This window comes from Culex quinquefasciatus, chromosome 2, assembly GCF_015732765.1.
Source record: "Culex quinquefasciatus strain JHB chromosome 2, VPISU_Cqui_1.0_pri_paternal, whole genome shotgun sequence".
Taxonomy (NCBI): domain Eukaryota; kingdom Metazoa; phylum Arthropoda; class Insecta; order Diptera; family Culicidae; genus Culex; species Culex quinquefasciatus.
The window spans coordinates 16,215,487-16,238,421 of NC_051862.1; the positions used below are offsets into that span (position 1 = coordinate 16,215,487).

Below are 22,935 nucleotides of genomic sequence, written 5' to 3' on the forward strand. Positions count from 1 at the left end.
TTCAAGTTCTGGAAAGACCTAATCTGTATGAAATGAATCAGCAACAGTCAATTACCACTCCCGCAGTTATTGGAATCATACTTGGAGTTTTCATATTTTTAGTATTAATAGCAGCACTCACATACAAACAAATTAAACAAAAGAAAAAATACTACCAACGTTGATTCAAAACTGTAACCGAATCAAGATCACCCATTGACACAGTTTCTGAGACGTTTCGAATGCCATCTTTAGGCACCTTAGACCCTAAAGATCATCTGTAATTAATAAGAAAAATGTGATTACGAAAACCGACTTGGTCCTGACTAGGCCCCAGCACTTAAAAGGACCCTAATAAAAATAAGATCACCGATTTCGGACCTTCGGGAAGTTGCTCATTCGCTGGAGGAACGAATGTTTAACTTAGAGCAGCTTACCCAAGTAACATTTTTTTCCCAAGAGTTCTACTAGAGCTCTTCAAGATAGCTACAGCATAGCAGTTTGGACCGCGGTAGGATAAAACTCTCTTCAAGTACTCTTCCAAACTCCTGAAGAAGTTTTGAAGAGAATTTTATCCTACCGTGGTCCAAACTGCTATGCTCTAGCTATCTTGAAGAGCTCTTGTAGAATTCCTGGGAAAAAATGTTACTTGGGTAGAGCGAGTATAGAACGCTTGGACGGTAACTTTGAAGAATCTTCCGGATATTGTACTCATGTAGACTCAGAATCGGCAGTTTAGTTTTGATCTGTAGAATAAAAAACTCAAAATCAATGATTTTTTCACAGAAGAAGCTGTGCAAATTTTCTGCCACGACCAAGATTATGACCACTCTCCCCATTTCCCAATACTAACTTCCTGAGGAGAAACCTCAAACCATCGTCCCACATTGCCCAGAAGTCCACCAAACTACCGCGCAAGACAATGTAACACATCCTCCCCGGGAGAAGTTCGTTCGTTCTGCCTTCTGTCTTGATTATGCTTATTTTATGGCTCATACCGCGTCCAATTTTCTTCCCGTGTCTCGTGGGTCAGCCTCTGAAGACTTTCGTCGGTTCTCCAACCCGGCAATAACTTGCGCCAAAATATGCCCTCGCTCACCAGACTTCGACGACGACGACGGGAATTTCAAACCGTCAAGCGAAGAAGCGAAATATGATAATTATTTTATTTCTGCTCTTTGGCCCCGATCAGAACGCTATTGCAATAAATTAATTAGCCAAATAGGTTTTCGGGAGTTGGCCCAAGTCGTTGACCGGAGCGGCCAGGCCGGCCTGGCTGCTATAAAGTCCAAATATTTGTGATGACAGCTGATGAAACCCAAACCACCCCCGGACGACGCTGGACGTGGCCGTTGGGTTCTGGTCGGGATGGTCACTTGAACGCCGAGAGAAACTCATTAACGTGGAATAACAAACCGAAATTGCGTGTGCCAACGCGGGTCGTTTAGCTTTGGCTAAACATGCTGGTGGAAGGTGATGTTCGAGTGTTTATCAATTAGTTATGAAAGCATATTTAGATTAATGTGGAGGTATTTGAAAAACATCTTGAAGAGTTTTTCAACTGTGAAAAACGTGAACAAATAAGTTAAAATGCTTCACAGAAAACCATTCAATTCAAATTGACAAAACAGCTAAACAAATCCTAGAGGGTGGTTTCACAGTTACAAATCATGATAAAATTACATCCGGGAATGTGGAAAGCTTTTATGTCATAAAAACAATTTTCCATTAGGAGAAGGTAGAAAATGTTTATAAATGATAAATATTATGTGTTTTTTTAAACGTAATTTAAAAAAATCTCCAAATTTATAAGCATTTTCAGCTGATCAAATTTCATATAAAATGTGAAAACTTTTGATTCGTTCTTCGAATTCAGTTTAAAATGCAATATGAATCGAGCCGGGTCCGGTGGTTTAGTGGTTAGCGTGGTAGCCTCTAAACCCCAGTATGGTCTGGGTTCAATCCCAGACGGACCCGGTGGCATTTTTCGAGACGAGATTTGCCTGATCACGCCTTCTATCGGATGGGGAAGTAAAACGTCGGTCCATTTGCGTACACCCAAAATTCAGAGTCGAGATAATCGTTCTCTCAAAATTTATTGAGGGCTCAGTGCCAAAATCGATAGAATAATGGTACCAACTCACACCATCATAACAAATGAGTTCATTCGTTAGTTGAATCAATAAATCTCCAACAAGTGTCATACATCGACTTCTGACTTCTCCTTGGTCACCAAGCTGTGGTGGCCGAGGCAGCTAAGTCATTGGATTGGTTTGTCAAAGGTCTCTGGTTCGATTCCCGTTGTCGACACTTTTGGTTTTTTGTTTGACGGATGAACTTTTTTTGCAAATGAACCTCGAGAGAATGGTTCTATCGCCCATCTCGAGCTGTGTTCTCTGCGTCCGTGAATGGTACCACTATTCTCTCGACTCGTGACCATCATTCTCTCGGACTAGCGCTGCCAGTTTTGGATGTAGAAGAGGTTTTGGGTGACTCACCACACATAACCTTCGGACGCCTAGAAATGAGCAGAAACTTGCAACAGAGACCACAAAAGACCCGGGGGTCGTTAAAGTGGATTACTTTGCTTTTTGAATCGATTATTTTATAAAAAAATTAGTTTTAACAAATTTAGGCAAAATTCTGACTTTTTAGCAATTTTCCCTAAAATTTATATGCATTTGTTAAAAAGCGTATAAACTTAGTTAACTAAATATAAACATTGATTTTTTAAAAACAGAATTAGCAACCTTATTGATGGTACATTCGACACAAAAAAATGTGAACACCTTAAATCAGATTTATTAAGAAAAAGTATACATAAGTTATAAAACGTCCATTGTAGAAGGGGAGATATTTCGCCAAATTAATAACACCGATGTGGTTAGTTTGACTGTCCAAAATGTTCTGATTTTATTGTGATCGAAAAGTCCCCCAGAGCCTCACACACGAGGTACTAAGGTTTTGCTTACGGAGTGTGGTGGATGCCTTTATTGGTAAGCATATAATAATTACATTGAATGCGCAACTATATGTGCGGAATCATCTCCGGTGCAGTGGACTCGTGTGCACGATGAACGATCGCGTCGCGCTCAGTTAGGTTGGAAGTCTCAAGCTTATCGGTCACACTTCTTGTGTAGATACACGCGGTCACCACACAATGGCGACGAGGATGAAGCGAAAATTCAAATAAAACTTAGATTGCCTTTTGAAATAATAATTATGATCAATTAATTAAATTTAAAATATGAGATGGTTAATGAAAGAACGTGCTCTCGTAAAAAAAATATCGTGGAAAAAAGTGTTTTAAATTATGTTGTGTTAATGTTCGTGATGCCATGTGAGGAATAATTTAAAAAAAGTATTTTATTGCAGAAAAGATTACATTTAATGAAAATTGTGGTAGAAAAATGGTGCAGCGGGGATCGAAATTGATAGTGACCTTGGAAAGTGAGTGCGCAAAGGAGTAAAGAAAGGTGTGCATCATGCGAGGCTGCGGGGAAATGACCTTGGAAGAGGATTACGATCGATCAGCGCACAAAAGCATAAAGAAATGTGCGGTGATGGTAATTATGCACATGGAGAAAAAGAGGTTCTTATTGTACATATACATAAGGTGCGAATTTTCTGTTATGTGCAACAGGTTTGGCATGATGTTTCTCAATGATTATCTAATCATGATTGGTAAAAAGAAGAGATTTATTTATTGTCATGAATTTATTACAGAAGTATTTAAATTTTTAGTCATAATGAAAAAAAAAGTTATGGATACGGTACGGAAATTAGCTAATTTAGGTTGTGGTAGAAGGTTAAAGTTACAGTTTGGGGAAAAATAATATCATGAGTTATAAATGCATCAGGAATGAACCCCTTGGTTGTGCATTCTTATTTTTGGTATTTTAAAGACGCCCGAATAAACAAAATATGAAAATTACAGAAATAATGAAGTTTCCATTTGAAAGATAAAGATTAATATTTGATAATTGTTTCAAAAAGAGTAAAATTTCTGGTTGTAACAGAGATATGGATGTACTGGTAGTTACGGAAAGATAGAAAAAAATGGTTGATACGAGAAAAAAAATAAGTTCCGGATGTAACAGAAAATTGAAATTTCTGGTTGATACGGAAAAAAATAAAGTTCCGGATGTAACAGAAAAATGAAATTTCTGGTTGATACGAAAAAGTGGAATTTCCGGTAGTCACAGAAAAATGAAAATTCTGGTTGTTACGGAAAATGAACATTTCCGGTTGTTACAGAAAGATGGAATTTCTGGTTGTTACGGAAAATATGACATTTCCGGTTGTTACAGATAATGAAGTTTCTGGTAGTTACGGAGAATTTGGCATTTCCGGTCGTTACAGGAAGATGGAATTTCTGGTTGTTACGGAAAATATTAAAATTCCGGTTGATACAGAAAAATTAAGTTTCTGGTTGTTACGGAAAGATGGACATTTCCGGTTGTTACAGAAAATATGTATTTTCTGGTTGTTAAGGAAAGATGAAAATGTCTGGTTGTTGTTGTTTATTGTAGCAAAAAAAAAAAAAAAAAAAGGAGAATTCTTGTTGTTCTCATGTTCGTGCTCATGCTCATGCTAAAAAAAAAAAAAAAAAATGAAGAATTCTTGTTGATTAAAAAACAGAATAAATTTCCTGGTTGATACGAAAAGAAACATATTTCTGGTTGTAGAAAGTAAATATATATTTCTGATCTGATAGATACGGAAGTTGATTGGTTGTGCTGATAGCATTTAACGGTCCTGTTCAGCAACGGAGAAGGACAACCATGGGTGGTCTCTCATGCTCATGCTCATGCTCATTTCTGATCTGATAGATACGGAAGACTAATTTTTCCGGTTGTCACATAAAGAATAAACATGTTGGTGGTTTTGCTGTTACACAAAAAAAAAAAAGAGACGCATCCGGTGGATGTAGAGGAAACAAAAATGTTCTGGGCTGAAATGATTTTCTAACTGTGACGGAAGTAGTAAAGATTTGCCAGCATCGAGGACCGTAGGCAGTATAATGTTGATTAAGGAGGGTGTAGTCGTTGTAGTTGCTCTTCGCGAAGATGTCCGATCATCGATCAGAATTGCAAACGTTTGGTCATTTTGGGTTCATGTATGCAATGGAGTTAGACATTTGATTATTACCAGGGTGAGTGGAAATATTGCATTTGACGGTATGAAACAGGTCAACTTGATTTAAGGTGAACCGTTGATCATTTTGGAAGAAAATTGATCATCACTCTAAAATGCTCTGTATTGAATTCAATTTAACGAATTTCTGCACCAAAATGAATCAGCATGTGATGGTTGTTGCCTTCTTGAAGCCGCTGAATGAATTTTTGGTCTAAATCAAATGTGTTTCAAAATTTATATAATTTTGTGGTACAATCATTGACGTCCTAGTTGGCAATCATTTATTAATGACGATTTCCATAACTTTGCAAGGAATGGGATAATCGTTACCAAAAGGAATCAGCATCTTTGAACGAAAAATCATGGGAATGATGGAAGTCTTCACGTTAAGACGAAGATTAATACGAATTGGTTACATGTCGCGATGTTGTGCAGGAAAACTGCACATTTTAGATTTTGGCTTGTTGATGAAAGTACAAAGCTTAAGGTTTTAACATTGAATCGAGAGGTAGCTCGAAATTATTCATATGACGAACATTATTGACAGCGTTTGAAAACCAGAACAGACCGGATCGTAAATACAGGATCGAAAGATACTAGTAGGCACTGCTTGGTAAGTAACAGATTAGTGAAAGAGTCATCTAAGAGGGTGAGTAACAAACAGTACTACCAATTTAATGTGGTTCAGCAGATTATTAGAAGGAGAGATTATGTGTATAGTTTGATCAAAGTCAGGCGTTTACTCGGGTAGAGCTTGAAAGGGATAGCGGAAACATCACCAAATTTTACCGATTGGGGTCTGTGCCGATTGACTTAATCATTGAATTTAAACTGTTAGCCAGATATTTCTATATATATTTAGAAAGCATTCTATTAAGTTTCCTCAAGTTTTGGTGTTTATCTGTTTGTTGACGATGTTATAATATAGGACACTCAAGCAGATCATGATCGAACAGTCAAAGTTTCCTCAGTTTTCAAGTGGAAGAACAGGTCAAATCGTTGTTGCAAGGAATAGTATCAAATTTGAAGGAGTGAAATATGAGGAATATCGAGTTTAAACTTGTATGCGAGGTTATTAACATGATGTTGGTGATTTAACATGTAAAGAGAATGTGTTAGCGTAGGAATAGTGTGTAGTCTAGTTCAGATATTTAGTCGACTTGAGTTTGAAGTGAGAATCATTCCAGTATAATCTTGGTCGGATTCACCATTTAACTTCCTGGGACCAATGCTCATCGGTGGGCTCATCCTGGTAATGGTTTATTATCGCAGCAGGTTTGTGGAATTGATTGTAATCAGTGTTGAAAATGAGTGATATAAATTAGGTATCATATCTTGTATCATATGATCATTCCTGCACCAAAATATCAGAGAGTGTAGCGACCGTCACTATGGTTTGCTAGATCTTTTCCTTTGTTTCGTGTTTTCCGCAAGAATGTTCTCTTGTATTACTACTTCTCATTTCCTCGACCACGCGCATTCATTCCCGAGTTTTTCATTCTCTCAGGAAATCACCTTGAAAGACTGTAAGAGAGCGATTTGGAACCGACAACGCATTACGCCTCAGTTAAATGCGCTGTGCGAAATTGGTTTTTAGGTGGTTTGTGTGGTTTAAAACTGTAGAAGGGGATGATTGTTAAAGCGGAAATGAGTAAGAAAAAGGAAATGTCAAACGAGTGTGTGAGAAAAATAAAACGTGATTGGCGCGAATATTATCAGAACGGGAAAAAAAAGAACAGTGATATTCGAGAAAAGAATTTTCGTACGATAGTTGTGTTCATTGAGAACTGAAAGTTTTGATATTTTTAAAACGCTAATTGAGATGAAAAATATTACAGCCCAAGACGGCAATCGCGGTTTCGACTAACGATCCCGATGTTGCCATGATTCCATTCCATTTTATCTCCTCTAGGTGTTTTGTGTTTGACTGTTTTATGAGTATTCAGTTCAGTAGTAAAAACGGCGATGAAAACCGACATCGAGTTATTGAAAGTCCAATAAACATATTTGATAGTGAAAAACGGTTGGATTACCTTGATTTTAATGTCTTCAGCTAACGAATGGGGAACTCATCACGCATCCTAATAATAGTCACAGGCCAATAGCATACATAAGGACAGGATCAGTCACTTCTCAAATGTAGATATAATATTATTAATCGCTCATTAGGTAACCGATTAGCGCATTTGGTTATCGGGAAATCTTTTAAAGATGATTTTTTTTGTCTATCTAAGTTTGCAAAATTTCAAAAGCGGGAAAGAGAGGGAAGATGTGAAGGAAAAGTTTAACAAAATTATATTTGTAGATTGGCTAAAACAAGTACCATGACCAAAATGTTTGTAACATGAATAAAATTTAAAGTAGTTGCTTAAAGTGAAATAGAGAAACTAAGTCCACTGGATCTTGACAATTTCCGCCTTGAAAATGAAAGATTTACAAGAACACAGTAAAATTGGTTGTTCGTTAACACATTAATAAATTGCTACAGTAAAGTTGAATAACAACTAAAAAATTAAATAAATATATTAAAGAAAGGGAGATGTGGTGGATGCCTTTATTGGTAAGCATATAATAATTACATTGAATGCGCAACTATATGTGCGGAATCATCTCCGGTGCAGTGGACTCGTGTGCACGATGAACGATCGCGTCGCGCTCAGTTAGGTTGGAAGTCTCAAGCTTATCGGTCACACTTCTTGTGTAGATACACGCGGTCACCACACGGAGCATTAATCGAGCTACTTGCTTTAATCGCGGCGAGGTAAACGAAGTTTAGCTTTGTTCGCAGTTTGGGTTACTGTTGTCGGCTGTGCTGACGATGTTGGTGACATAGATCAATTATGCGGAAAGCAATTTCCGTAACTCATACTATCAAAATCACTCCGGAATTCAAAATAAGAATTTTCAACGCATCTATTTTTTTTAAATCGAAATTTTTACTCAGAACTAGTGCATGGACCATGTGTGGCCTACCCAAGTACCTGTTTTACAAATCATAATCTTGAGAATAACACTAACAGCTGGAAAAAAATCCAAAAATTAAATTGAAATCCTATTAATGTCACGAGGGTTAACGGTACCTGGATTTATTTTGCCGATTTTAAATTATTTATTTTTTCACTAAAATTCAATTATCCAAATTTATACTTTTTTGAATATATTTTTTAGGGGACAAAAAGCCACAAATTTCGAACCCATAGAAAAGTAGCCATAAATTTCGCCGCCATGTTAAAAAGGATTTAAAAAATATATTTTTTTGGAAAGAAAAATAAAGTCGAAAAAATAAAACTTCAGTTTTTAATGTTAAAATCAAATTAAAAATCGAAAAGTTTGATTTTAACTTGGAAATTTTTGTTTTCCGATTTTGAAAAAAATCAACTGCCCATTTAAATGGAATGGCGATGACAGAAATCGGTGGCTCCAGATTTTTTTTTCGGAAAAATCAAATAATTTCCAATCAAATTGTTTAAAATTGAATATTGGACCTCTGGTTGCTGAAATACAGCGAATAAAAAAAGAAACAAGAAAATTGAAGTTTTATGTGAGTCACATCCAAACATTCCCTCATATTCCAATGCCAATATCTCAGCAAACTAATGGTCAATGCAACTAGTTTTCAATGTTAAAAAATTAAACATTCCTTAAATTTTGTGATTTTTCCAAAAAAAAAAAGATTTTTTGAAAATTTTGTAATCAAGACCAACATTTCAAATTTGAACGGTTAGTGTTGATTCTTAAATTATCAAAAAAATTTTTTTAAAGATCATTAAAGTTTTCATATGTTTAATTTCTTATCATTGAAAATTGAATCATTAGTTGCTGAGGTATTGGCAATACAAAATGTGAAAATCATTGAATGAGACTTAAAAACATATTTTTTTGTTTCTTTTTCTTTTATTCGCTGTATTTCAGCAACCAGAGGTCCTATCTTAAATTTTAGGTAATTTTATTGGAAATTTTCAGAACTCTTTGAAAAAAAAAAAATTAGGAATGGACTTTGACAATCATTGACACAATTTAAAAAAAATTAAAACGATAATTTTCAAGTTAAAATCAAAAATTAAATGCCCTAGTAATATTTTAGGTTTTAAGTTGGCCATAAAAGCCTATTTAAATTATATGCAGGTTTCAAGAACCATGAAATAACCTGTAAGTTAAAAATGTTACTAGGGTGGCTCTCCCTATCTTGAAAACGGTGCGTTTTATCAACAAATCTATGATCTACTTTTCGATTGCAAAAACCAAAAAAAAAATTGATGGCAAAAATTTATATTTTTTTTTCTAAAATAAAACATTTTTTTTTTCAAAAATCCATAACTTGGCAGCAAATTTTATATTCATATTTCTTATGAACAGGGAATTAATAAGGAAAGCAATTCAGACAATAAAAAAATACAAAAAAAAAACAAAATAATAAAACCGGCCGATTTCTAGGGGGATTGCACAGCTTGTAAAACTGCCTTGTAAACATCTTGTGATTCACTCCACACTTGAAGGATAAATTTCAATGAAAGTTGAACTAGGGTGCAGAGTTGCATTGTACTGTGCTAATTTAAATACGCTGCAATACTAACGAATGTTCAAAACTTGTCAGTGATTTATGTGAAGTGGACGTCAAAAAGCTGTGCAAGAGACTGATTTTCCACTGTTTTCATGTAAGTTCAAATCACAAAAGAATGAATTATCAGTTTTAACAGTAAACTTTTTTACAGGGTTCAGGATGAGTTTTACCCAAAAACATGTTTTTATCGTACTGCTTTCTTATGGAACAATGGCTCAACCCCAATCCACAACGGAGCAAATCATCACGGATGTTGGAGAAACTGAAACAACCTTATTCTTAACACGCACCTACAGCTACAGAAAGCACACCGTTCATATAGAAAACAAGACGCAAACGGTGATCTTACGGTGTGATTTTGACGGAAGTCCAAAGCCCGCAGAAATCGAATGGGCTTTCAACGGAAACACGCTGAAAAAGGATGCGTACGGTATCAGAAGGGAGAACTTATCACTTGAAATTTTAATTCCAAGCGTTTATCACAACGGAGAGTACAAATGTCATGCGTGCAACGGCGTTGAATGCGTTTATTCGACAACTGTGCTTCAACTGACGTTTCAAATCGAAGCAAATTCAATGAAAAACATTTCGGTTGAGGAGGGACTTGGGGCGGTATTTGATTGTACATTATCGGCAGATCATCACTACGCCAACATGTTTGTATTTTTCAAGCAGCGATTTATGAATGAAAGTGATGCAAGGAAAACAATGATTGATTTGTACAACAGTGATAAAGATTATGAGCAGTTGGGTGAAGATCAGATCATAGTTAAGCATAATAAGGACCGACAGATGTTTATTGAAAGAGTCGAAATCAAACACGCGGGATGGTACTCGTGTGTAGCAGGGGTTTATGATACAACAAATTATAACTATAAATATATTGCTTATAAAAGTGCATACTTGGAGGTTTTACCACAGACCTTATCAGGTGCAGTCATCTCAGGAATAGTGACTTTGTGTATTATGTTGGTTATTTTAGCTCTAGTGTCGGTTGTAGTGTACAGGCGCATGAGGTTGAACAAAAAATATTACGAACGATTGGTCAAGATTGTGACCGTTCGAAATGAACCTAACTATAACGATTATGTGGGCTTTCAAGTTCCAATAGTTTCAATTGAAACGAGCAGATTATTGACGGCTGTGAGGACACGCAATGAGCCTGCTGCAGTTTTGGAATACGAGTATGATGTTGGTTTGGAGTGGGAATTTCCACGTGAGAAACTAACCCTAGCCAATCAGCTGGGAGCAGGAGCATTTGGAAATGTCGTTTTTGCTGTTGCTGAAGGACTGCTATTTGAAGGTGTTGATACTCCAGTAGCAGTTAAAATGCTGAAGGATGAACACACAGATGATGACGTGAAAGATCTGGTTTGTGAAATGGAAATAATGAAAAAGATTGGAAATCATCCTAATGTCATCAGTTTGCTCGGAAGTTGCACCAGGAACGGACCATTGTTCGTAATAGTGGAGTATGCAGCCCATGGAAATTTGAAGAGCTTTCTCGAAGATCATCGATCTGAAAGTACAACAACTCTCACCACCAATCAACTTGTGTCGTTTGCGTCACAAATCGCATCCGGAATGCAGCACCTCTCGTCGATGAAGCTGATTCACCGTGATTTGGCCGCGCGGAACATTCTGGTCAGCGAAGGACTCGTCATGAAGATCGCCGATTTTGGACTAGCACGGGATGTCCACAACCAGGAGTACTATCGGAAGATGACGTCTGGAAAGTTACCGATCCGTTGGATGGCCCCGGAATCGCTGGAGGAACGATTCTTCAACACAAAGACTGATGTCTGGTCGTTTGGAGTTTTGCTGTGGGAAATTATGACGCTTGGACGAGACCCGTACCAGTTTGTGGCTGATTGGCAATCATTTCTGGAATATCTGAAGCAAGGCCACAGGCTGGAGCAGCCGACGAACTGTCCGGACGAGATTTATCAACTTATGGAGGCATGCTGGGAGTTCAACCCGGAAAATCGTCCGACATTTGAACAAATTAGTGCTGTGTTAGAAAATACTAGATTAGGGAATAATTTAGATGTGGAGGTGATTCCAAGATTGAATTATGCAATCATAATGCCGGCAATCCCAGTTTAAGTCCAACTTATTCCAAACGGTATTCAAAGTTAATCGAAATAAAAGAATTGAGTTTGAATATTAAGTGGTACTTACATAATATCGAAAATACATTATTCGTGGTTACCGTAATTTCAAAAACTGAACTATGATCAAGTATACGAAAAAGTTTCTGATCCAATACTCTCACCGCACTGCTGAATTATCAAACAGCATTGAATCAATTCGTTATGAGAAATGTCCAATGTCATGCTCAATGGTGTTTATTTATTTGTTACTGAGGACGGAGCATTCATTTTTTTATCAAATACTATATCCTTGATAATGAACATTGGGAAAAGAGTTAAAAAAATATAAAATTTCTATGATTAAATATCTATCAAACTTGGAAAACAAAGTTGTAACAATTTAGACAAATAACGAAAAAATAATTAAATTCGAAAATCACACACCAAACCTCATTCACCGAACTAGTTCGCGTTGGTCATTTGTACGAACATCCCCGCCCATCAAAGAGCGGTGTAGCAACAAAACCACTTCACTTTGTGGTTGCATTGCGCAATCTAGTGGCAATTTAAGACAACGTTCTCGAGAAAGCAGAGTGCGCACTTACTGCCCTCAAGGGTTTCTTCTTCCTTCTGCGTTATTGGTTCCAACAGCAGCATCATCGCTTCCTCGAAGTCAGCCAGTTTTCATTGATATAGCGGTCGGTTGCTGCTCTTGCAGCTGCAAATGGCCAGAACGTGTCCGACCCAAAGCAAACATTAATAGCCGAGGACGCGTCTTCGACAAGTATTAGCGCCAGGGTATGTAGTTTGCTTCCCTCGACCCCAGACTCGTTCCCCGGCGGTTTGAGGTCTTATTAACCCTTGACCACATGGCTTACATTTAAAATTGTAATAAGAATTTAATTCCAGAAATTATTTAAGAACATCAAGATCTACCTGCTGACAAGGCCGGCGCCAATATTGATCAACCCATCCACAGCAAACTTCTGTTGAGGGTTACAAAGCGCTGGCGGCCGCCGTCGTTGAAGAAAAATCAATAGCGCATCTTTGCTCGGTCTCGGAGTTTTCATCAGCTCGTTTACCCTCCCCTCTCTGACCAAAACCCGCCCCCCTTAGTCAGTCAGCCTGATGCAACTCGCGAGCTTTCATGCTGCAAAGCTTCTCGCGGCGATGTTCATGCGGCGATGATAGTTATGGGCATTAAAACTGCGACGGCTCTCCCAGTAATCGGGAAAGTCTTGAGCTGCTCGTTGGTTGAGGAGGAAGGAGGGGGGAATTATGAAGAACCAGCCAACTTTTGCCAGAACCATCAAGTTGGGCGCTTGGAGCGGGAGGTTCGTGATGAGAAAATTGCATCGACTGGTTTCCTCTTGGCTTCTAAAATGCAACTCTTGAAGAGAGTGAGAAAGGAGGGTCGCAGGAGAAGGGATGGGGTGTTACTGAGCCAAGAAAAATCGACAATTGCCCCGAGTTAGTTCGCGGATAATAGCCAGAGACGTGGAAAACGATCCACTTTCGTGTCGTTATGAATATGATAGTTCTTGGAAGAAGTACTGGACGGTGGAGAGACTTGAGGCTTGAGAGAGACTGTTAAACAAAGCAGAGGAGTTTGTAATCCTGTCATTCTAGTTTTAACGTATTATTTATGAAAGAAAACAAATAAAATTAAAAAAATATCCCGGGAGTATCACGTGATGCTGCTTGTTAAAATTCTCCTGCTAAAAATTGCAACATATCGACGATTTTTTTTTTTTCAATAACCTTTACTGAGTCCTGTTCAATATGAAACATGAAAAAAAAAGTTATACATTATATTAGAAATTGATTTTTTGCCTCATAATATTTTTGATAATTTCAAGGTGAAGCTTAAAAATCAAAAAAAATCGCATTGGTCTTATAAAAAATAGACATTAAACTTAAATATTTTTTTTTTTCAAAATTATGTTCTGTTAAGGCCAAACTTTGTTGATAACGGATTTTTTTAGCTAATTGTATCTTCAGCAAAGTTTTGAGTAATGATTAAACCATTTCAGGGAAAAGTCATAACAAAAAAAAATCATGATTCAAAGTTTCATAAAAAAAATATGTTTTGCTTATTTTGGAATTTTTAAAAATAAAAGTATGCTTTGATTGAAAAATATCCATATTTAATGTTTGGCGAACAAAATTTATTAACGTTTATTGCACACTTTGCACCAAATTCTCCACCCTTGCAAATAATATCTGCACACCAAATATTTGCACACTTGAAATCTTACCCCTTCTCCCCCCCTCTCGCCTAGAGTGGTGAGTGTCTCGACTGAGCTTTGTTGCTTTCGACCACTTTAGAACAGTCTTGGATAGTTTTTTTTCTGCTGTAGTTTGAGGTGCGCACTTTGTTGGAGAGCTTTCCACAAATTGCACGATTGTCTAAAAATCTCTGAAATCCGCAATAATAAAATGAATATAAATTATATGTTTAGTAAAGTAAAACGTTTCAAGTTTGATCTAAATTCAACAGAAATTGATATGTTCATAGAATTAACCATTTTGGTTATCATCAAAATCAATTAAGGCAAAACAAAAACCAAAAAAAGTCCAAATTAGCAAACAAAAAAATGGATTTACTGAAAATGCTTAAAAATTTTAACATTTTATTGAGTTCTATTTCAGTATCTTTTAAAACCTTTAGCTTTCCTTATTGAAAAATTGTCCAGAAAATAGTATTTTACAGTCCGTTTTCCGATTCAAATTCATTTTTATTTAGAATAACATGAATATTTGCGAGTTTTCAAATCCTTTATAAAAAATCCTTTTTATCAATGTTTTCGTAATTTTTGTGGAAACTATCATTTATAAATTAAAAAAAAATTTAAAGGTTTTTTGAGCACTTCTCTACCATACTTAGTGCAATTTATGAATCCGTTCCGTTTGTTTAACTCCTATTTTTAATTTTGCATAAATATCTTTTCAAAAACAATTAGGTTGGGTTTTTTTTGTAAAATTGATATTTTTTTGCAATTTAAAAATATTCCATTCTATTTTCATTTTTTTAAATATTCAAACGAAGCATATTATAAAATTAAATTTAAAAAAATCTTTTTTATAGCATATTTTACATTAATATTTTTTTAAGTAAAAAAGAAAATGCCACAGATGCATAACTACTTGTCATTGAAAACAAACCTGTGTTAATTTTGGGATGTTGAAAATTTGGTAGGTTGAATATTACCTCTTTTTTTAGTAATGTTACCTAAAATATGTGTGAAAATTTGAACCTTATGAAAATTTACCAGAATCTGTTGAAAATTAATCGTTTTCTGATTTTATATTACCCATTTTTTTCAACACAAAATCTGTCAACATTTCCTGATGAATATTACCATGATTTTTTTCTGTATAGTTTAGAACTGAAATACTATTTTTTAAGATTGTTTAACTCTAAGTGAATTGCTCAACAACCAGCAAGTCCAATGATACAGAAAATTGTTGGAAATTTTCGAAAATGTTTTTTGTTGTTGAGCTTTTTTATCTTCTTTAAATATTATTCTTTAATTATAAAAAAAAAAAACATATAAAAAATACCTTGGCATGTACATTTTTTAAAACATTGAATTTAATCGGAAAAAAATATTTTTATTCTAAAAAATCATTGGAAATAAAAACTTTTAAAGTTTTTGATAATTTCAGGTTTTGAAGTTTAACTTGTTTTAATTAATTTTTGAGGGTCAAATTTGAATGTGTTTTGCCTTCCTCACTGAGGTAAGGCTATAATCCCGCTCGAAAATTGAACTTTTGAAAAACAGCTCGTAGACCTATATTCATGTATACCTATCGACTCAGAATCGAAAACTGAACAAATGTCTGTGTGTGTATGTGTGTGTGTGTGTGTGTGTATGTATGTGTTCAAAATTCTTGCCAAGTTTTCTCAGCACTGGCTGGACCGATTTTGATCAAACCGGTTGCATTCGACTTGGTTTAGGGTCCCATACATCGCTATTGAATTGTTTGAAGTTTCGATAAGTAGTTCAAAAGTTATGTATAAAAATGTGTTTTCTCATATATCCGGATCTCATTTATATGCATGTAAACGATGTCCGGATCCATCATCCAATACATCGTTGGTTAGGTAATCGAAAGACCTTTTCAACGAGTCCACAACATTGAAGATCTGGCAATCCTGTCTCGAGCTATGACCACTTAAGTGATATATTTGTACTTTTTTGATGCCGGATCTCACTTAAATGTATGTAAACGATGTCCGGATCCATCATCCGACCCATCGTTGGTTAGACAATTGAAAGACCTTTTCAACGAGTCCACAACATTGAAGATCTGGCAACCCTGTCTCGAGTTATGACCACTTAAGTGATATATTTGTACTTTTTTGATGCCGGATCTCACTTAAATGTATGTAAACGATGTCCGGATCCATCATCCGACCCATCGTTTGTTAGGTAATTGAAAGACCTTTCCAACGAGTCCACAACATTGAAGATCTGGCAACCCTGTCTCGAGTTATTACCGCTTAAGTTTTACCTATGTACTTATTTTTCTGGATCTAAAAAAAATAGTTGAAGTATGTGTCCAAACCGCTCATATTACCCATTGTTGGTAAAAAGTGAGGAAGGTACCAACCACATAGGTGGATTAAGTTAGTTTTTCTTCAAGCATTTCCTAAGTTTTATGTACAAATAAGCAGACAGTAATTTTTGTTATATGAAAATGACTTCACGCATTTTTGTATAATTTATTAATAAAGTAGCAGAAAATGTGAAAAACGAGTAAAAAATTTAAGTGACTGTAAAAACATAAAAAAAAACTAAAAAAGCAAAAGATTATGATAAGCGATGGTAGAATAAGCCCAATACTTTAAAAATAAATAAAACTGAACGAGATAATTGTTAATAAATATACTAAAAATGGAACAAGATAAACATGAAATAAGACAAGTAAAGTTTTTTGTAGAACAAAAGTTGCTCAAAATGACTTCTTGGACACAAAAAAAAAAATTCAACAAGAACCGAAATTTCTATGACCATTTTTAATTATAGTTTTACAAAAATCTTTTTTTTAATGTATAACTCTGGTACCAGATTTTAAAAATCGCAAAAGATGCATTTTAGGTTCCTTAAAACATGTCAATAAAATCTAAAATAATAAATTAAGTGTTTTTGTATAGCAACATTTATTGAGTTTTTTCCGATTATTTGTAATCTAAAAAGTCATCATCATAACCAACACCTTTTTGAAAAACCAAACCGATTAGTAAATTTATTCTATTTTGTAAATTTTTATTATTCTAAGTTTAATAAGTTAAGGGAAAGTATTGTGATGAACTTACAAAAAAAAACTGATATTTGATTAGTCTGAATAAGTTTTATTTGCAAAGTGTTTATTATAACTAAAACTTATATTTTTATGTTTGAAATTTTGATATCTGTCAGGCTTTATGTTAATGTTTCCACGGTTAATTACCATTTTGAATCACCTTAACTCAATAGTTCATGTTTAACATAGATCCCCACAATCCATATTTTCCCATCGGTGTGATTTCCCACAATTACCCCCACTTTGATCAGCAGTAAATTATGCTCATCTGCCACACTCACATCCCCCGGTCAACGGTCATCTTTTCCTTCACACACAGCTTCCCCGGGACGGTCGCTCATCAACCGCACACGCCACGTCCGTCCAATATTAGCATATCTCAGTTTGTTTCTCAGCCTCCAACTCATCATTATCACAAAACTGCCATAACGAGACACACCGTCGAATCGAACTCATCATCAGGCAGCAGCTCGTCGTGCGATTCCTCAACGAGGCTGTCGATTCGCACCGGGGGGTGGCCTCCGCCGCCGCCAGAAACACCGCGTGACGCGTCCGTAATGATCTCGAGCCAAGAAGGAGTCCGAAAATCCCGCAAACTGAGCCACTTTTGAATTATGCCCCGCGCCGCCGCCGCCAACAATTACTTTGGCTATTTTATGGGCCTTATCGGTGTCAATCGTTTATTTCTTAATTAATTTTCACATTTGTTTTTCCACCGGTTTTTTGAGGTTTGGGATGGTTGATTCGGGTATTGGCTTTGATTGGGTCTGTGCAGTGCCATGTGGGAACACGGTTGTGACGGTCGGTTTTTGGGCAAAAAACGCATGAACTTTAATTAGAAAGGTACCAAAACCTGTTTTTTTTGCAAGTTTCAATAATAAATATAACTTATGAAAAGAATATTTGGTTTTATTTACGAATAGAACGATACATAAAACTTCAATAGTTTAAGAAGGCCGTTGCAAATATTGTTCAAACTTTATGATCGTACCGAAAAATCGGGGGGCAAAAACAAAAAAAAATTAGAAAACTTCAAAATTTCAATTAATCGATGCCCGTGTGCTCTCTTGTACTATCTAGATAGGAATCCCAGCAAGCTTAGTACAAGAGAGCACACCTGCATCGTAATATAGACGTTTAGCTGAAAATATTTGAAAATGCTTTTTCTTGTGTTGATAATTATTTTTTTTGCAATTCCGTCGTGAAACTACTTACTTTTCCTGTCATTCTTGAACGACGAAATAGCCTACTTTTCTGTACCAAACATAACAGAATCGAATAGCAACACTTTTCAAAATAAATGCTGAAAAGTTCTACTTTTCAGCACTGAAATGGGTGCTGAAAAGTTGAACTTTTCAGCACTTGTTTCGAAAACTAACACTTTTCAACACTTTTTTGATTCAAACGATTTATTGACGAAATACATGGATATTTGGCTTAAAATTTCACTCGACGGGCGTTTTTCGGAATTGCAAAAAATGTTGTATGGAACTCGTTGCAAAACTTGATTTTTTCAGCACTCGTCGTATTTATCCAACTCGGTGAACCTCGTTGGATAAATGTACGACTCGTGCTGAAAAAATCCTCTTTTTGCAACTTGTTGCATAAACTACTATTAGCATCTTATATGCTTGCTATAAATAATTGCAAAAAGATTTTTTGCGAAAAAATTTCAATACTGAGATATTTTGGTAATGTTGAAACCATGACTCGTCAATTCAAGTTTCATTTTTTTGCCCCTAAAAACTTCTATAAAAAATGCAATGGAATAAAACAAAACTTTCCGTATTTCTTAATTTAAACATCAAGCCATCCATTTTAAAATGTCTAAAACAAGTATCCATGGCACTTTCGTAAGGCTACCATTAATTCTTAACTAAATTATTTTTAAAATAAAAGTGCAGAAAATTTTACAAAAGTTTCATTTTCCAAAATTTAAAATCGAGGCAATAGTTTCCAAAATATGGCGAGTTGAAAATATGACACAGGTTTCTCTCATGAATAAGTAATTTTTTTTTTCCAAAATATGTGTTTTAATTCTTTAATTTCTATGAAACTCTGTGTGTGCCTTTTCTATGATCAAGTAAAACATTTGGCATCAAGTCTCCATGCAATTTTGACAGCTGTTTATACAAAAAGGCTACTAAAATATTTAAAAATCTGTAGCTTGGAAAAGTTATTTATATCCAATTCGGTTGTATCAACAAATATTAAAATTTTGCCCAAGACTTTTCAGGAAATAAAAATTACACTCTGAAAAAATACATTTTTTTTTAATCGACTTTTCATACAAAATATTTAATTGTGCATCTTGCATCTTAACCATGTTTGAAAAATCTCATTTTGGATTTCGAAAATAAATTAAAATTTTGAAAAACGTGGAAAAATTTGTTTGTCTTTAAAAATATGTAAAATCAAATTTGCAATCGAAAAGTACCAGATATTAAATTTGAAATCGTGCACCATTCTCAACCACTTAAAACTATTTTTTTGTGTAAAACCTGACATTAGGCATTAAAATTGCTTGACCATCTCAAAAAATATGTTCTTTCGATAAGATCAGAAAATTTTACTGTATCATTTTGTTAGGGTTGACTTAAAAAAATATTTTTTTAGAGAACGGTACGTTTTATGATAGTTTATAATATGAAAATTGGCCGCATATTTGTTGAGTTATAGTCACTCAAAAATCAACACTATTTTGCAGAGGTTGCATTAAAAAGCTTCATTTTTTCCTGTTTGCTTTCCTTTCAATGGCTGTCTTCTAAGCGAATATGTAGGAACTTTCAAAAATATATATTTTAAGGGAAGGTCAAGCTTGCTCGTGACTTTTTAAGGTAAAAAAAATCACGATTTAATCAAAAGTTGCTATAAATTGAAAATGGTGCAACAATATGAAATGTTATGACCAATGCTTTTTGATTTAAATTTTAACTCAGTTTCACTCAGTTTTACAGTTTCACTCGATAATGACATTTGAGAAGGGCGTAAGTTTTTAAAAATATTTTTGTAATTTGGAATTTAAATATTTCTGTTTCTCGAAGCCGATGCATCGTATCAAAAAGTTGTCAAAGACAAACTTGTAGGAAATTTGAAGGGCTTTCCGAAAAAAATACACTTAATTTTTGATTTTTAAGTTTAAAAGACAAATTTGAAGGGGAGCCCACGATTTTTTTTCGTTCAAAATTTTTGTGAAAATCGCCTAAGATGATACAAAAAGACTCACAAAAAATGCAGGATGGAGCAACTCACCTAAAAAAATACAAAAATAATTAACTAGAACTGTATTTGAGAAAAGTGGTCTAATCGTCAAAATTTTCAAAAACCGAACACGGGAATCGATTCTCCAGACAATTTTACATAAAAGTCTCCATATTGACCAATCCTTGTGAAGTTACAACGGTTTTAAAAATAAATATGTTGGAAAAATAGGTTTTTCGGTGGTTTTTGACAATTTCTATATGACAGACTTGATTTTGCAGTCTCGTAAATATTTTTACCGGAAAGCTCGTCCAATTTCCCATAAGATTGTCTTTAACCACTTTTAAATAAATCGTTTTTTGATGATTTAAGCAAATTTACTATCCAGGTTAATACCATCCACTGAACTACACTGAAGAAATATTCTGTTTCAAGTTATGAGTAATGCAATTAGCTTGCTGTGAGCCCATACTTCCAATTGAAATGTAGTTAAAGTCAATCTTAAGGGAAATTGAACGAGCTTTCCGGTAAAAAGCCCTTTCAGGATTTTAATTTTAATTTTGAGATTATATTGAAATTTGCCTTAGTTACAGACATTTTTTTTCTTTTAGGTGTTTTAACGTTTAAAAGTCCCAAATTGCCCAACTCCACATTGAGCAAGAGTGCTCATATTTGACCCGTATGCTAGTTATATATGTCCAAACAACCCCTGAAATATTTTAAACTTAAACAAAATAAAGATCTCCATAATTCATTTCGTAACATCTCTTCAGTGAGATTGATCCTTCAATCATTTTGATTTCCATCTCCCACTAAAATTTAACAATTTCGCTCCAGCGCATAGACAAATATTTATGTTCACGATTATTGCTGCAACAACGCCACTCTGTCGAAGAGAAAAAAAAACTCACCCAGTTCATTGGCCGGTTTGATTTCGACGACGGCCCACAACGATTTATGCAACGATGTCCGTGGATCCATCCCGAGACCCCTTTTTTGGGTGAGCGGAGCTTTGGTTTCGGTGAAATTTAAACGAGTAGGAAAGGCAATATTTTTGATTATTTTACTGTCACATAACTTAGAAACGCCGCTGGAGGCGCTCGCTGGGACCAAAGTTGTTGTTTTTTTGTGGAAACTGGAAGAAGAATACTTTTTTTTTTCAAATTTGATAGAAAACGCGCGCGCGCGCCCTCGTCTATAATTAAAACATTCCTCAATTCCACGGGTCCACCTGGGAGAAGAAGCCGCCGTTCGGCCGAATGAGCTGTGGGAAACGACAATTTTTATTCGTGGATGGCCAAAAACTGAGGAAACCAAACGGTGCGCTTCTCCGGTCGTCGAAGGCCGGGGAAAGAAATGGGTCTCTTTTGCAAAGCGTTGATGTTCCTCTTGGCAGTTGGGTTGGTCCACCACGGCTGACATTTGCATTTTTATTGTTTAATTTTGAGTCAACATTTGGAAGGTAAATTATTGGAACAAGACCATGGGTTGGGAGAAATTCGTGACGTTTAGCGAAAAATGTGATATTAATGTGTTGAAAAGGTCTAACGATCATTGTTGGCATATTTTAAGCAGCGCTGAATACTTAAATTATCAAAAGAGGTCGTGGAAACTTCTATACGAGTTGGTGGAGAATTTTCCTATTTTTTCAACACAAAAATCACCTCATGTTGTCGAAAAAAATAATTGCGGAATTCAGTAAAAAAAAAAAATCTAAATTGTTGTCTAACTTTTCTAAACGTTAGTTCAACATCTGTTACAAACCTCAAATCAAGGCCATTCCATCCCTAAAGTATCGCAAGCAAAAACCCTTCTTCCACGCCATTCAGGAATCAATTAATCATCCGATTAGAAACGTAATACTGGTAGCAATGCGGTAGTGAGTGCGATTGGCGAAGAAAAGCCATAAAAACGTACGGTCCACTTTTTCCGCGCGCGAGCTCGCGGGGTCGGTCGGACTTGGCGGCGGGTCGGCCTTCGAACTTAAACATCTCTTGACAGGCCAACAAGTGCGCTGTAATTGCTATCTTCGCCGGTTATGGTCGTTGTTGTTGTTTTGTACTGAGCGCAACAGAAAAAAAGCAGAAGTTCCCGAGCAACAAAAAAAAAAAAAACGAACGAACTCCTCTCATGCCAAGAAGAAGACAACCCGGCAAATTCCGCAAAACCCATTTCTCGACGCTGCGCGGAAAAATGGCCAAGACAACTCCGGTGTCAGTCAGTTGCGCCAAAACAACAGCAAAACCGGCCACAAAAAAGGGATTCCGACCATCGCACACACAGCCATACGAACTCTAGAGCAGAAATAGCACAACCGAGTCAAACAGATCGTGAAACACAAAGAAAATTTGTTCTAGTCAAGCTTTTACGGGCAGTAGCGCTAGCAAAGTTGGTAGTTTTTGTTGCCTTCCCTCGCACTGCTAGGAGGATGGTGCTAAAAACCGATAAACGGTTCACGTCACGTCCGACTTGATTGCTTCTGGCTTTTCCGAGTGGGGGTTTAAGTCGCGCGCGCGTCGTTCGTACACACCCCCAAAGTGCGCTGATGCGAATTCCTCACCAGAGGATGACCTCTGGGAAGTTCTAGAGCTGGGAACGCGGAAGTTATGCACTGGAAAGGGGAGTTGTTTCATGCTTTAAGTTGTAATAAAA

At 35.8% G+C, this 22,935-nt stretch overlaps 1 protein-coding gene across 1 annotated transcript; it reads left to right on the forward strand.

Annotated features, from left to right (window-relative positions):
* The first annotated feature begins 9,889 nt into the window (after positions 1-9,889).
* LOC6051897 (fibroblast growth factor receptor homolog 1) lies at positions 9,890-14,075 on the forward strand. Its single transcript, XM_038257576.1, has 3 exons — positions 9,890-10,104; positions 10,810-11,734; positions 14,055-14,075. Exons 1-3 carry the CDS (start codon positions 9,890-9,892, stop codon positions 14,073-14,075), a joined length of 1,161 nt encoding a protein of 386 aa, XP_038113504.1.
* The last annotated feature ends 8,860 nt before the right edge of the window (positions 14,076-22,935 follow it).